Source organism: Molothrus ater, chromosome 2, assembly GCF_012460135.2.
Source record: "Molothrus ater isolate BHLD 08-10-18 breed brown headed cowbird chromosome 2, BPBGC_Mater_1.1, whole genome shotgun sequence".
In the NCBI taxonomy this organism is placed as follows: domain Eukaryota; kingdom Metazoa; phylum Chordata; class Aves; order Passeriformes; family Icteridae; genus Molothrus; species Molothrus ater.
In genome coordinates this window covers 89702224-89719267 of record NC_050479.2, presented here as the reverse complement: position 1 = coordinate 89719267, position 17044 = coordinate 89702224, and the positions used below count along the sequence as shown (strand labels likewise).

The 17044-nt window shown below is 44.2% G+C and overlaps 1 protein-coding gene across 1 annotated transcript; it reads left to right on the top strand.

Annotated features, from left to right (window-relative positions):
- The first annotated feature begins 1039 nt into the window (after positions 1-1039).
- On the top strand, positions 1040-11566 carry LOC118693740 (3 beta-hydroxysteroid dehydrogenase/Delta 5-->4-isomerase-like). Its single transcript, XM_036394555.2, has 4 exons — positions 1040-1091; positions 1350-1563; positions 6342-6506; positions 10379-11566. Exons 2-4 carry the CDS (start codon positions 1410-1412, stop codon positions 11191-11193), a joined length of 1134 nt encoding a protein of 377 aa, XP_036250448.1. The 5' UTR covers positions 1040-1091; positions 1350-1409; the 3' UTR covers positions 11194-11566.
- The last annotated feature ends 5478 nt before the right edge of the window (positions 11567-17044 follow it).

The window sequence follows — 17044 nt, the reverse complement described above, 5'->3', positions numbered from 1 at the left end:
CCAGAACTCCCTTTAATGAGTGAACAAAACCTATGATAGAATAAAAAAGGAGCTTAGTAGTTAGTGGCAAGAATGGAAACAAAGCATTTTTAGAGATCCATTCCAGCTATGCCCCAAATCAAGGATCCTTTCTCCAGTGATTTCAGCCTCATTAATTGTGTTGCTGGGCTTCTTTGTAACTTCCTTGTCGCTCAAGGCAGCTCCCTATTTATCATCCTGCATCAGCAGGGATGGCAGCCTATCCCTGTGTGAGAGAGAGAGAAAATACAGCTGCAGCCAGCGTGTCCTGACAGACCCAGGAGGGCAGTGATGGCATCAGGAGGCTCAGACTATTGCCCTGCCCTGGTCTCACACTGCATAACAGTTTTGCTGGAACAGGAGTGAAACCCCAGGGAGAAACACCTGGGCATTTTCCCTGAATATTGGAGATGTAAAGCAGTAAAGACACAGATCACTGCAGAGGCACAAACAGCCTTGCTTTAAATAGCTACTCTTGCACAAGACATTTCCAGAGGTGAATCTTTCCCTCCTGCAGCTCGAATTTAACTTGGATGGTACATTAAACAATTTCATCACTTCAAATGCCTGTAGTGTACTGAACAAATACAAAATCCCCAGGGTTAGTTTCTGATCTTACACAGAGAGAGTGAGAAACCCATACTGTAATGGGGGCGCCCAGTATCCAGAAAATATACAGCAGCAGAATTCACTCCTCAAACCACTTTAAATAGCTTCTCCTCTATTTACATTTAATTTAAATGCTCCCTACCTTCAATACTGGCACAATATTGGCACTGTATTACACAAGCAAGTGCAGCTGAAGAGAATTATGAACATGAGGGCTTATTCTCTGGGGATTTAGGGATGAAGGACCACATCTAGGCTCAGACCTCACTGTATTCAGAGCCTTCCTCTTTGGTGGGAGTGGTGTGGAAGCATCACATTCTTTTGCAGCAAAGGAGGCACTCAAGAGGGAGGGGAGCAGAACGACCGAGGTGGTGCCCAGCAGGGTATAAATACAGGCAAATCTCCCCCACGGTCTTCTGAGTGCTAGGGAGGTGGAACCGAGACTCAAGGCAGACTTTTGTGGGGTTTGTTTGGCATTGAAGTTGATTTTGAGCATTTTCAGATTTGTTAATTGAATTGGTTTGTAATGATTTGTTAGAATGTTTTCTTTGCATGGAAAAAATACGTAGACTACTTCTGAATAGGAATAGGTAGCAAGAGTAAGGCATGCTTAAACAATTGATGTAGGGATTAAAGTTTGTTTTTCAGTAGTCTCTCCTTCTGGTAACACCCTTTGATTTGCAGTGTTTCCAGAGGTTGATGTCATATGTTCCTTCCCTCAGGCAGGAGGAGAACCAAGCTCAAGAGACAGCAAATTCACCACCGAGGAGCGACCCAGAGCAATGTCCCTGGCTGGGGTGAGCTGCCTGGTGACAGGGGCAGGAGGGTTTCTTGGCCAGAGGATTGTGTGCTTGCTGCTGGAAGAAGAGGAGGCTCTGGCTGAGATCCGGCTGCTGGACAAAGCCTTCAGCGCTGAGGCACTCGGGAGGTTTGACAGTAAGTGCCATCTCCTGGGACGGTGCTGCAGCTGGGGTGCTGCAGTCCCACGTGGGCAGCTGGGAAACCTTCACCTCTCATCTGAAACAGATTTGCAGATAGAGGTTTTAGCTCAAGGAATCCTTGCTCTATCCCTCCCTCTCCCTCCAGCAGAGAAATCAGATGTAAAAAGTGAAAACAAGAGGGTTTTTTGTCAGGCCCTGAGGCTTCTGTATACTGTTCATGCAGTAAACAGGCTGTCTTCAACCTGACTCCTCTTACAACAAAACCCACAGAGCAAAATTAGTGCAAAAATCTCACATTTCTTCTTGGGGAAAGGGAAAATTCAAGCATTACTATACTAGGTGGGAGGGCAGAGATATCCAGAGCATGCTGTGCTGGGCTCAGGTGTGCCAGACAGCGAAGGCAGTGAAAATGTTGTGGGTGCAAATTCCAATGGTCTTCTTCAACCTGAGATTAATTTGATTAATAGTAATCTTCTGGCTGAGAGCTGTGGTGAGGTATTTTTAAAACTGCTTCTGTTAATAACATTATTGCAGTTTCCTGTTTAAGCAAATGCTAAACAGAAGAGACAGAACCCATTTGCAAAGTGCAAGGCAGGATTCTTGAATGGATTGGAGACAGCACAAGGGAGTGATGTGCCCAGTGTCAGAAACAGTCTATGGCAGGACTCAGGGTGTTTTATTTTGAATGTCCTATTTATTGAGATACACTGAGCACATCTATAAAAAGGCATCTAAGGGGCCTAAATTCAGTCAGGTTTGTAAGTCCTTACATTATACTTACTTAACAATAACTTCCTCCATCACATCTTCACTGCGAGACTCCTCTTCCTCAATGCAGGAAACTATATGGGAACCCTTAAGGAATATCTCTGCATGATTTGCTGAAGAGCCTCAATCACTCTATAGAGCATTAAAGTGTCATCAAGGGACAGCAACAGTGCACAATATACCTGGTGCAAATTGCACAAGCCTTTATGATGGTTTTACACAACTCTGCTCCATTTTACAAACTTCTTCTCCATTAAATCTGACTCAGCATTTCACTGAGGATTTCTAAATGCCTCTGAGCCTTGCAGCAGCCCTTCCTGCTCTGGTTTCCAGAGAGTTTCCACAGAAACAAACCCAAAACCTGCAGCTACAGTAGAGGCTGAAATGTGTGTGGTTTAGCAGTGATGCAGCAGGCCAGAGGCATCTACACTGCTTTGGGCCAGAAGAGTTTTGTGGGGATAATGGAGCATCCTGGGGAGTGAAAACCATTGTTTGTGTGGGCACAGTCTTGGCTGGGCTGCAGCAAACGTTTTGATGTTTTGTTTTCTTGTTAATAGGCAAGATCTATGCCCTCTTTCCTTATCCTCCCTTCTTCCTCCAGGGAGCACTGCCCACACACCCCCTCTCCTATTCTTTTAACATTCCTTCTGCCTATCTGAGCAGCACAGGAGGTAGGGAAAAATCAGTTACCAAAGCCTTTTCTCCCCATAAACAGCTAGTAGGGAACATAGGCTGACATTACAGATGTGTTTAAACAGATTTGAACCCCTGCATTTTGATTGGCAGCTCCTCTGTCTGCATCAGCCCTTGTGACTACATCTCTTCTAGTGTCCTGCCAGTCCCTGTGCTCAGAACAACCTGAAGTATTTCCTGCTGTTCCCTTTCAAGCCCTTCTCTGTCTCAGTGACTCATTCCAAGTGCTGGGCTGCTACAAAACCTGTGGGTGGGGCTGGAGTCTTCTGACCTGCATTATTTTTACTACAGGGACTTTTACTTGCTAGCAGATGTTATCTGGATTTCTGGAACAGCCAGGAGCAGAGCTGAGTGGGTTTTTTCCTCACTGATCTCTTGAGCACCTTGCACTTGCAATATCTGTGCAGAGTCAAGGCTGTGGGTAGTGAGACAGAACAGTGTGTGCAAGTCACAGGTCTTTGTGCCAGAAGACACTCAGGGCCACTCCTCTTTTGTCCAAACCACTTTCCTGCTGAGAGCTTGACCATCCCATCAGTCTGTGTAGGACAGTGGCATTTGTGGTCTTCCACAGCCCCAGGGAGTCTGGGATGATCCAGTCAGTGTCCAGGGCTGTGAGTTGGAGTCCACTCGGTTCCATTGCGTGGTTGAGAATGGATGTCACATTAAACATGGTTCTTTGGTGCCTGGGTTTCTTACTTCCCATCTCCCATGTCAGATTTATCTTTCTGCCTTTCCTGTGCTCCCACTTACACAATCTTTTTTTTTTTTTCTGTTGTTCATTATTGCATTGGCACTTCTGGAGAAATCAAAACTCCGATGTTGTTCTCATGTTTAGGGCAAATAGTCTGACTGTACTGCTGAGTCAAAAACTGCTCACAACAGGACACTGAATTTTATTAAGAAATCATTGCATTTTAAAGCAAAAACTACCCACAGCAAGCAGGGAGATTACTTACAATTCAGAGGACACAGAAACCACTAGTGAAGAAGAACAAGTTTTCCCAGTGAGTAGGCACTTTGTCATAATCACTTTATGCAAAAATGGAGAGCTGCCTTGAATTTATTCTGCTCCTCCCCCTCTGACCTACCCACAAGTGTTCTTTTGCTGCCTGGGCAATGGTTTGTCTAGATGGAAATCAAGAGCATTTCTCTCTGTTGGCCATCTCAGACTGAAACCACTGCCAGTCATTTCTTAACTCTCTTTTCTTCCAAGCTCACCTGTAGTTTTCTCTTCACCCAGAGCAAAACAAGATCAATCTGCTGATTCCTGACATGCAGCTGATGCTGCTAAAGGGAGCAAGGCCCATATTGTACTTACCATGGCAACTTCTGCTGGCTAAAACAGAATAGAGGAGCAGATTTCCTGACTCATATCATACACAAACAAACTGCAAACCCAAACAAGGCACAAAGCACCTAGACAGCAGATTTCTTGTGATCAGCTTTAAAAGGGACAGGCTTCTTCTGTACTTTTCCTGAAAGCTTTGATTTGCATGTGTAAAACTTCCATTTTCCTAACCCCTTCCTGGGCTCTGTGATAAGTTTGAGGAGGTCACATGTCAGAATTAATGTTGTAAAAACTATTTCTGCCTGTTCTTGGGATAATTACAACCCCAAAAAGCCTTGTTCATGGAGAACATCAACCTAAGGGCAGTACAGACACTAATATTTATTAGAGCACATCTAACTACCAGGAGCTTAAAAAAAGCCCAGCCCTAGTCTGACACTTTTGCATCCATGCAAGTAAAGATCAGAGTGAAGCTTCTGGAGATAGAATCCTAGGAAATGAATGCAGTCTGTAAAATAAAGGAGCAGAAGAGAGTATGTGGCAATGACTGTGCTGGGAGGGCAGCAACTCTAGATTTAGTAACAGTTCAGCAAATGTTCCACAAACCTTAAATCTCAGACCAACTGTCTGTGGTGGGAGAAAAAAGCCCCTTAAGCCTGTTGCATCAGAATAATTGTTAAATTGACACAGGATTACATTCTTAGCATGCTATGGAGAAAATGAGATAAAACCATTTTAAAATATATTCCCACTCAGTTCCAAATCCAGCAGCTGTCTCTCTCAGTGTTTCCTGTTAAAGACATGGAATGAAATACTGCCTGCTTTGGAGCTGGTGACAAAGCACTAGGATACACAGGATTTCAGTCATGGCTGAAGCTAAAAGCTGTACAAATTGATCAGGTTCTTCTCTTATCTAAAAGGAGCGTTTGATGATGCTGGAAGAAGACAGAGGCTCTGCCTGTGCTGCAGAGTCCCTGTCCAGTAGCTGTGCCTGGGGAGCCATCTAGTGCAGCCACAGCAGAGGCTCCCAGAGGACTTGGTGATGGCACCACTTTCTCACAGGCTGTGGTCATGCTGAGGAAGTCCCCTCCTGTCCCGAGGCACTGCTGCAGCCAGGCCAGCTGAGGTCCCTGAACAGCAGCACTGCCTTGGACTGGGCATTTTTCCAAGTGATTGTCTGTGCTGGCTCATTTTGTGTAGCTCTGGGCTGCAGAAAGAATCCTTCTGCCCAGCACAGGATGGCTCTGAGACCTAGAGTTCCTCTGGGGTCACACACTGCAGCTGCTGTGGAGGGACAGGGCTTAAAAAGCAGGATTTAATCAAGCCAGGCTGAGGTAGCTCAGGAGAACGCTCTTGAGAGTTCAGGTATGAACCAGAAAGATGTGCAGGCTAAAAATGACCTCACAGCACAGACACTGAAATGGAGCCAGAGCTGGAGCTGCAAGAGGCACTGTAGGTCCTGGCCAAGGTACAAGAAAAAGATGTCAGAATTGTATGTGATTTATTAGAAGAGCTGCAATACAGGCAAGGTAAAGGTGCAGAAAGTAAGTATGAACACATCCCTGTGCTCACACGCTCTGGGTGGAGAGAGATCATTCATCAGCCTGAAGACAGGAACATGCAGTGCCTGTTCAGTGCTCTTGGGTTAACACATCTATAGCCAGCCAGCCAGCAGAACATGCACAGCTAAAGCTACTCCTCTGTGAACTTTAACACAGCCACAACTCAGGGAAGCTTGCTAGCAGTGGAAAAGATCTCTCTCTAAAAAATAAAATAGAAAGAAACACATTGAATATTGGCTCCAGATCTATGGCAGGTAATGCAAAATAAACCTCTGTAGCACTGTAGTTGGCATTTGACAGTAGGGTACTGGGGAGACGCCTTCTGTTTCACAGCCTTAAAATATCCCTGCAGTTCCTGGACAGTCAGCACCTGCCAGGCAGGGTCAGCTCTTCACCACCCTTCCAGTGCTCTTCTTAGGGTGCCTGTAAGGTCTTGTGCTCTGTTTTCTGCTGCCCCTGCAGAGTTCAAGGGGAAGACTGAGCTGAAGATCCTGGAAGGGGACATCCGAGATGTGACATTCCTGCACCGTGCCTGCCAGGGGGTGTCCCTGGTCATCCACACGGCTTCCCTCATTGACACCCTGGGCCTCATCGAGAAGAAGCTGCTCTGGGAAGTCAATGTGACAGGTGAGCAGGGGAAGCACCTCCCTCAAAGCCACATCTGTGTCCTGATCACTGCTCAGGGAAGGGAGCACCTGAGCTGTGGTTGTTTGGAGCCAGGTTACTTGGGTTGTCCTGCATCTTGCACAGACGTACCCAGGGGTGCAAATCCCGTGTCTCTGCCGCCCCAGGAAGTTCTGGGCCTCTCCACACCCAGTCTTCCACTTCAGGGCAGTGCAGTATCACTCAATCTTGTCAACACTTAAGTATGCCCATGCTGAGGTCTGCATAGGCTCTGTCTTCAGTGGTGATAGTCATAAACCCACGCTCAGTGGAACTTTCTGGACGAAATTCCCCTCTGAAATCCCAATGCTCACCTCAGAAATTGGTTCTTATTCTCCCACCCCACAGGGCATCCCTGCCTGTGTACATTTTTCAACGTTTACAACTACTGCAGACTTTGGCTGCAGTTACAGAAATGTTGCACTGATAACATCCCAGAGCCTGTGGCTCTCTCCTCGCTATTCTTTTTCTTCTTCTTTTTCTCCTCTTCCTTCTTTAGCCTTTAAGTCTGTGTGTGCAAGAAGGCAGTTGAAAGGAACAAGTGCTCTCTCCTATTGAGCTTATAATTTAAAAGTCCTCAACAAACTCAGAGCTTTGGGAGGGGTTTCAGTGACTCAGTGATGGGATTTTCCCTTCACTAAGGAACCCCCATTCTTCAGGAAAGATCAGGTGAAGGGAGAAGGTTTTGACTTAGGAATGGCCCATGTAGCATCACCTACCAGGAAGTTTAAATGTATTTCCTAAAGGAACAACTGTCTGTGATGCTAAAACCCTCAGTGCCATTCAGAGAACTGGCACTGCCTAACCTGCATGCACACTGGCCTCCCTGGCTGTGCTGCTTCAACAGCTTGAGGTAGATTTGGGGAAGATGTTCTTATTTACATGAACAGGTTTCCCAGTTTTTTGTTCCTCTCTGCCACAGCCACAGGGCTTCTTGACAGAAAAATAAGGAACATACCTGTACAGGCATCACTTTCACAAATATTGGCTGCTCACCAGTGCTCAGAGGAAGAGAGAATTCTTGGCAGTCAAGCTGTTTCTTACATGTACCTGAAAGACAGTGGGATGGCATTTTAGTTGTTTTATGTGCCTCATTCCCTGTGTCATTAGCTTCCAGACCCTTTCATTTTGGTTCAATCAAAGCCACAAATTGTCAGTGATCAAAGCATAGAGCCCACTGGGCAGCCTCTTAGGCCCCTGTCAGGAGGGAAGAGTAGAAAGGCAAGTTCCTGGAAACCTGTGCATTGGGTAATATGAAAATATACCTGGTTGGTAGTTCAGAGAGAGGATTTCTAAAGCTCTGTCTTGATGCCTGTACTCCTGCTACAATCTGGTTTTTCACAGCAGAATGTGCTGCTTAAACACATTTTACCATAGGGACAAATAAAAAAATAAAAAAACATTAAAAAAAAAAAAAAAGACAAAAGAAAAAATCAAACTACTATTACAATGTCCCAGAAAGCTCTTTAGCTCTGACTCCCCAGTACTCACTCCCTTGCCAACAGTGTCTGCCTATGGGTGAAAAAAGCCCACTGGGCCAGGGAGGATTAGCTGATAACATTTGCTATGAAATACCATCCATAGTCCTGCTCCCAGAGCCAACTGGCCACAAGGTCAGTGAGTGAATACTGCTGTCCTCTCTTCCCTGTTTTCTTCTATTTCCATTTCCATCCATCTTCTGGTTTTCTGACCAGCCAGGGCACTGCTATGTATTTCATGCGCTTGCAGGATGAAAGTTTTGTTTCTCCTAGAAAATAGAACTCTTGTAATATAAAAATAAATGTTTCTATAATATAAATGTTTCAAGAATCAGATGTGGATGTTCACGAACCAGGACAGAAGTGAGAAAGTTAAACTTGCCTTGATGCAGGGCTTTCCTCCATTGCCACACAATATCTCAGAGCAAAAATATCTTTTTTATGAAGAAAGGGAAGCAAATTTTTAAAAGGAAGGGAATAGAGAAAATAATTAATTACAGTCTAAACAAAGTACCTTCTGTGAACCAGACCCTCAGCCAGAAAGGCAAGCAAACCAAGGGGACCCTCTCACTGAATAAAGCATGTAATACAGTAATAATTTACTTTATTACATGCTATATGAAAGATACTCAGATTCCCATTACTGTAGGAATCTATAAACTTCTACATACAATTCTGATTTGCAAGTAAGCCACATTTTATTTGGGTGAAATTCATCTTCAACAGATATAAACCATCAAGATAATTTTATGATTGCCTTTTTCTAAAACTTGCTATCTCATTTGATTTCATCGAGACCTTCTGTATTTGATTACATTCTCTCATTTTCCAAACAGTATTGAGAGCAGAAATAAAGTATTATTTTTAAAATAATAAAATAAATACATTTTTTTCCAGATGACCCTGGCTTTTATGTCATCTAAACAGGGTGACTTGCATGAACTCATTTTTCACATTAATTTATTCCTGTCTGTGTAACTTTTTCAGTGCACTTCCTTAATGTTTCTGAAAGCCTCATCCAGATCTGTTTTCCATTTGTTTCAATTTCTTTCTTTTTCTTTTTCAAGCTTAAAAAGACAAATTTTGGTGCCTTAACAATATTCAGTTCAATAATTCTTCCTATTTTTCACTCATTAACAAGTCCATATTTTGCTGTCAATATTCCTGGCTCTTCTGAACCTCTTTAATTCTTTATATTTGTTTCAGTCACACTAACCTGGTCTGCCTTGTGCTGCCTTCAGTTGTTGCTGTAACAGACTGAGCAGACTTGGAAGATCTTTAATGTGCCTCACTGCTGGTGCTTGATTTTATCCCCTAGATTTTAGGCTACACCCTTCTGATATCATATCAGTCATTTTAATTTAATGCTCCTTTGCCAAAGATGTTTTCAAATGTCTTTGAGCTGTGTCTTCTCTTCCAAAGTCACTGGCCTTTTTACATTTAATTTCTTTCATTACACCATGCACAACAAGAAAGGCAATTTCTGCCTGAAAGTGGGTGGAAAAAAAGATTCTAATTGCAACTATAACAACACAACTTATTAAAGTATTTATTCCCCCCTTCAGTGTGCTTTCCTTGTTTAACCTTCTTGGCTATTTAAAAGACTTTGAACAGCTGACCTCTGCTGCCCCCGATGAAAGCATTAAAGGATTTTAAATGTAAGAAATCCTGTACTACTGCAAGGAAAAGCCAGATTATGCCAGAAAAGGAGGCATACATACACAAGCCTCTCTTTTCTCATTGCACTTCATGATCTTTGACTACATGTTATAGTGCCTTGCTTCACCGTGTTTCTCTCCAAGCCCTTCTCTTTAGTCAGTCAAATACTGGATGGATTTGCACTGGGTGTGAGTGCACTGATTTTGGAGCAGACCTTCAGGTCCCATAATAATTTTGTCCCTTCTTAGCAAACTAAGAGCATCCTCAAACCTGAAAAACATGGGCTTCACCATAGAGCATGGATGATACCTAAGGAGAGGGGCAGCTTCTTAAAGTTCTCTGACTAAAGCCTACTCAAGTTGGCACAAATCCCTGAATCTGTGGTCAGTCTCCATGCTAGGTTAAGGAAGAGCAAAATTTTGATTCTTGGCATAAAAAAACCTCCCACAACATGCAACTAGGACCAAATATTCACCCTTGTTTAACTCTGGAAGGTGCACTGATACCACTTAAATACACATTCAGAGCAGGTTCAGTGTCATTGAACATACTGCCCTGTTCAGGACAGGATTCTCCCAGCTGCAGGGAGGGAGATCTGGCTACGCTCAGGCCAGAGTTGCTGTTTCTGATCTGAAACCCCCACTTTTTCCTGGTTAGGGGGCCCTAACCTAGACTGTTTTTCATGTTTGTTTTCTGAAGGTACTCAGCTGCTGCTGGAGGCGTGCATCCGCTGTAACGTCCAGCACTTCATTTACACCAGTACCATAGAAGTGACGGGCCCAAACTGCAAAGGGGACCCCATTTTCAATGGGGATGAAGATACAGCTTATGAGAGCACATCCAAATTTCCTTATGCCCAAAGCAAGAGACTGGCAGAGGATGCTGTGCTGAAAGCAGATGGCCAGGTGCTGAAGGATGGCAGCACGCTGATGACCTGTGCCCTGAGATCCATGTACATTTTTGGGGAAGGCTGCCCCTTTCTCCAAGGCCATCTGGATAAGTGCCTGCTGAACAAGAACATCTACCTGCGCTTCTCCAGGAAGGAGGCTCTGGTGAACCCCGTGTACGTGGGCAACATCGCCTGGGCGCACGTGCAGGCAGCCAAAGCCCTGCGAGCCCCACAGAGAGCCAAGCACGTCAGGGGCAAGTTCTACTACATCTCAGATGACACTCCTCACATGAGCTACGCCGACCTGAATTACGAGCTGACCAAGGAGCTGGGGTTTGGGATTGAGCCCCAGCTCCCCATGCCCCTGACAATGCTCTATTACTTCTCTCTGCTGCTGGAGATGCTCAGCTTCCTGCTGAGGCCCTTCATCAGATACGTGCCCTCCACCAATCGCCACCTGGTCACGCTGCTCAACACCCCCTTCACCTTCTCCTACAGAAAGGCACAGCAGGATTTTGGCTACGTGCCCCGCTACACGTGGGAAGAGGCCAAGAAGGGCACTGGTGAGTGGATTGCCTCTGTGATCCCCCAGAGAAGGGTGTTCTTGCAGAGCAGCACTGCCTGAGCCTGAAGAGGAGCTGAAACCCAGCTAAGCAAGTAGCGCCTTGAGCCAGAGGAGAGCCTGTCACAGACATGTTTTATGAAAAATCCTTTCCTTAGGATTTTTCTCCTGAGAACCTGAGAGGTCTCAAGAACAAAATGTAAACAATGGTTATCTGCTGCTGTGGAATGCAACAGATGCATCTGTGATTGGTCTCATGCAGTTGTTTTTAATTAATGGCCAATCACAGTCCAAATGTGTCTCTCTCTGGTCAGACTCAAGATTTTGTTATTCATTCCATTCTTCTTCTTGCTTGTTAGCCTTCTGATGAAATCCTTTCTTCTATTCTTTTAGTATAGTTTTAATATAATATATATATATATCATAAAATAATAAATCAAGCCTTCTGAAACATGGAGTCAGATCCTCGTCTCTTCCCTGGTCCTAGGACCCCTGCAAACACCACCACAGAGAGCCGAGAGAGCAGCAGCAGCAGCAGCAAACTACAAAGCATTTAAATGAATTCTTTGTGTAAGAGCCCACTGAAACTCCTCACCCCCAACCTCAGAATAAATAAAAGTGAAATGTTCATTTGTTTGTTGAGTACAGGCTGATGAGGGTAACTGTACTGCATAGTCCACACCCACTTGTACATCTCTGCAGCACAAGGACTTATTTTAGCAAGACTCTACACAATCCATGGTGTGAACACTTCAGCCCTTCTTTCACTCCACACCACCTCCAAGGCTTTTGCATAACACAACTTGTCCTAGAAGTCTGATCACACTTTACAAATGTGCACCACTCAGCTACACCCTGTTCACTCAGAGTTTGCCAACCTCACCAAACAGGCAGCAGGCAGAAGCCACCTGATGGCAAAAGCTGTAACAAATCTTGTTCACTTTTTCAAGGGTGTTGTGCATTTCATGTTCACCTGACAGTCAAACTCTGAGCACTGTAAGCATCATGAGATCAAAAGTACAATGTAAGTGCAATACAGTTTTAGTTAGGACAGCATGTGGAGGGAGAGAAGGGACAGATCTGGTCAGGTGAATACTTCTTTATACACTTTCATTTTGCAATAAATTTGGTGGGTGTCCAACAGAACAACTTCAAGAAAATTGAAAGGATAAAAATATTGCAGGAAGGCCTTAATCACAGAGGGGTTCCCACTGCAGAGTCAATGTATTTGTGAGTGCTGAGGAAAAATAAAGAGTGCTGAAAAAAATCCTGCTCTTACCACATTTCAGCTGGGAACAAAGGCTAACCTTAGCTGATAGGTACACGTGTGCTGCCCCTGTGCTTCTCTGATGGCCACATGAGCTTCTGCAGAGAATGTGTAACTGGGCTTGTGGGCAAAAATACAGATCTTGTCTGAACAAACAAATCTGATCCAGTGTTTGTTTCTCAAACATGCATCTCACCTTCTGAAAACAGCTCTAAAAGATGGGAATTCCTCTGTGGTTTTGGAGGTGTGAACAGAAACATTTTACCTGACTCAATACTAATGTAAATAAATCACATTTCCAGGGATGCTGAGTGCTTGAAGTCTGTGCTGAATTTAATTATTCAGTGCCCTAGACATTAGACAATCCCAGTGCAAACATAACTATGTGCTTTAGTAACATGTTTGGTTAACTATGTAAGATCTGAAGCAGTAGAATAGCAGACACCAGAATTGTCAGTCATGTTCTGGGGACACAGACCCTCCAAAAGGCTTTGGTTTCCATCTGCCTGAGAGAAGATTACTTAATCCCTCCCTCCCTTCAGATGTGTGATGATTCACCTTTTCTGTCATGGTGACGATGATTATCAAACATCCTGAAGGAACACAGGACCTCTCTTCCAGGAGAGCTGCTTTAGGCCCCTGAGCATCAGCTGGTCTTGTCAGGCCTCACCTCTCCCTGCAGCTGGGACACTACACTTAGATCTCTGTGCTTTCTTCTTCTCCATCCCCTTCCATGGACACTGTTCCTCTTCTTTCCCCTGCAGGCACACTCTTTATTTTATTTATTCTGCTCTCTGCACACCCTTAAAAAAGCAAAAACATGTTTAACACAGTAACACCCACAGTTTTTCTGGGCTAATGATATTTCATCCTAATGCTCAGTGAGTGCCAAGCAATGGGTGCAGCCATGGCTGCTCTGTCACTGAGGTAGGAGCAGGAAGGGCAATCCAGGCACAGGGAATTCGATCAGGAAGGGAAGAGGGACAACAGCAGCAAAGCCACTGTTTAACAGGGGGAGACACTTCACACATCAAAGGGATGGGGTATTAAAACACATACCAGAAAACTGGGACAACTTTCCACATATTTAACAGAGGCCCTAAAATATTCACAGATGCTGCCAGAGAGAAGAAAGGACAATTTTTCTTCCACAGTTCAGTGACTTGTTTCCCAAGTGCAAGTTCCTATTGCCAGACCTTTCTTTGCCATTTTTGCCTTCACAGGAAGACAGTGGGGTCTTTTTCATCTCTCCAAGAGCCCTGCTCCCAACAGTCAGATTTCTAAGTGCCAAATTCCTCCTTTGTTGAACTTTCTCCCTGTGTCTTGCTACCACATCGCTTCCTTCAATCCCCACAACAAGTCATTCCTGCTTACAGGAAGCTTATTCCCCACTTCTGTCCCTGCCTGAGCACCCCTGGGTTGGCATCTGTGTTGTCTTTTGTTTCAGGTGGCTGCCCAAAATAGTGGAGTGCCTGCAATAAAACATCCTGGAAGCCCAAGGGAGTGGCTACCTGAGACATTTATCCTGCTGCCCAGAGGCACTGGAGCTGTTGTTTGCTGTTACCCAGTAACAAACACAAGCCAATAGAGATATTCCAAGGATACCAAGAGGGAGCACAGGCAAACTTACTGCAGAGGGTTGATTTTCTGCAAGTCTGCACTCCAGTCTACTTTGCAGTAGCTTGTTTCCATGCTCTTACCCTTGGCAGGTTAGCAAAATGGCCACAAAATGCACTTGATCAGGACAAGCCTTGTTGTTTTTATGTCAGCTGACCAGGACCATTCATCTGATTTAATTAGTTTGTCTGGCAATCAAGAAAGCAAACTATTGGTTATCAATGAAGCTCCACTGTCAACAGGATCACAGTCAGTAAGAAGAACTGTACTTCTGTATAAACAATGGAAAAGCAAAAAAACCCAAAACATTAAGGCTGCTTTGCTGGAAAGGTGTCTATTTACCCTTCAGATATGCAGAAAAGGAAGAAATAGCAAATATGTATCAGTGATACTTACATGCTACAGGCAAATTAATGATTTCTGGTTCCAGAAGGTTCAAACCCTACATTTATAAAGACCACCATTTGCTGTTAAATATTTTGTCACTGCAGAGGAGCAGAGTTTTGCTTGCTAAAAGGGACCAGGAACTATAATAACACACATTTTGAATAGATTTAGGAATAAGGAGGAAGCTCCAGAGGAACAGAAGCAAAAGTGGCTATCATGTCAATACCAGAAATCCATGCCTGGAATTGTATCATTAATATAGGATACAGTCAATGGAGGACAGTTGGATAGTTGATGCCAATGAGCATGTTTTTGTGAAAAATCTATTTTATCAGACAAGCATGACATTGGTATTCTGAGTACATTGCAGGCTTCAAATAACGATAAAATTTTTTTACATTATGGAGTTAAATGGATTCATGCAGACTAAATTATAAAAATCACAAAATTAATGTTATCTTTCTCAATTATAATCTTTAAATTTGCTTTTTTTCTTTTTTAAAGCTTTGGATCAGTTCACAGGCTTTATGCAGAATAACAATGTGAAAAGTTATGTCCAGCTCCTGTTATGTAAGAAACCAAAAGTACCAATTGTTTCTTGACCTGAGATATGTAGATATAATAGATTATAGTGGCTATAAAGCTAATTTGGGAAGTGGGAGCACAGTTGGGTACATTCCCAAAGAAAAACTTCACCACTCCTTGCCATGACCCCTGCAGTCCCATGTGATACTCTTCTCCCTCCTGAAAGCTCTCCATCTGCATCTCCATCTCAGTTCAAAATCCACTGGATAACTGGATTTCATGTGTGGCTGTGCAATGGATTTCTTACTCAGACCGGTGATTGCTATTTCTAGACGTTCCTCATTCACAAAGCTAAACTTGTCTCATTTCTTAAATAAGATGTGTCTCTCCAGTGCTGGCAGCAAGCACTGAATATTAAGCAGTTAAGGATTAATCTGCAAAAGGGAAAAGAACATTAATCAAATATAAAGATTTATTAAATCTCCAGCTTGATCCTATAACAGGTGCCACTCAAAATGCTTAACATGCATTGTGGAAGACCATCAAGACAGAGAAAGATGGGGATTTTTTGCTGCCTAAAATGTGGAAAGACAATCTAGAAACTTGAAAGGGAACAAAATACATGTGGACAAAAATTGCTTTAAAGGTACTGATACACTCGGTTATCATCTCATAATTTCTTTTTTTTAATTTTTTGTAAAAAGAAAATAAATTACAAGAATGAAGCCTCTTCAGCTTCTCTATTTTCTTTTTCAAATATTCTTGCACCTCAAAATTTTCTATGTGGTGATTTCATCAGAAGCTAGATATATATTTTTTCTGATAATCCCACATGCAGTTTTAGTTATACATTTAGGTTTAATTTATCTACACCAAAAGCACACTGGATTTTTTAGATGCACTTGGGCTTTCTACATGCTTTATTTGCCATTTATTTGTGCTGATGACATAAGGAAAGCTGCACACTCACCACTAAGTCCAAGAAAGTTCACTTTCAGGGTGGAGTTTCTTTTGGTCCATCTTGGAATTGATGTCTCTTGTCTACAGGGCTCTTGAAATAACCTCTGGCCCACAGGTATTGCTGCAGCAATGGTCTCTCTGGCCAGCCACCAGCAATCATCAAGAGGTGAGAACTGTCCGATTCCGATCATGGCACGGTAGGTTTTGCCTGTACAAAGTGGTTGAGGCAGTGTGGTTCTGCAGTGTTCAACTTCTCCTGCTTCTCCAGGAACTTTCCCTCAGCCCCCTTAAATGTACTGGCTATGTCTTTACAGAGAGGAGGTAGTTTTACAATGTCTCATTTAATTTGAACTCTCTGTTCCTGGCATTGCTATAAATGAGGGAAAGGAACCAGGACAACTTCACAGCAGGAGCTGCATCACCTCTTGCAACAAGCTCTGTGATTAACTGCGAACTGACCGGGTCCTGCTGCAGGACACAGATCCCAGCTGGAATTTCCTGCCCTCAGTGCCTCCTCCTGGGCGATGGGAGCAGCCGGCAGCTCTGCGAGCCAAGCTGGGCATCAGGGGCTGGTAGCAGAGGGCAGAGCTCCCCGATGGACTGGAAAGGCGGGTGGGACGTGGCCACGGACACATCTGGGAGAGGTCCCGGGCTAAGGACCAGATCTGTGTAAGACTCCGTGGCTGGGCGGGCTGCTCAGGTCCAATCCGGCTAGCTATGGCCCTTAGCCCACACGATCTTACATGGAAGAAAGCAAAAGACAAGAAGTGCTCTTCTCCACGTGGGAAGGAATGTCCTCTCTTTATTCCCAGGAGAACCACCACACGCAAAAATCCACACGGACCGAGAGAGCGGCCAGCTGCCTCTAGGGCATTTTATAGCCGGGGCATGGGGGGCGGAGGAAGAGGACCACAGGCAATGGGACACCAGTGAGGAGGGGCGAGGGGAGGGACTGACCGGGGAGAGACCACCGGGGGGTATTGGGGAGAGGGGTGAGGGGAAAACCATGTGATAAGAGAGGGGAAGAACAAACCATGTGATATAACATCAACTATTCAGTGCAATATAAAGACTACTCAGTACAAATCTCCAATCACCCAGTGCCAAACAACAACTAAATAAACTATTTAGTGCAATACAACAGATCTGCATTCAAAT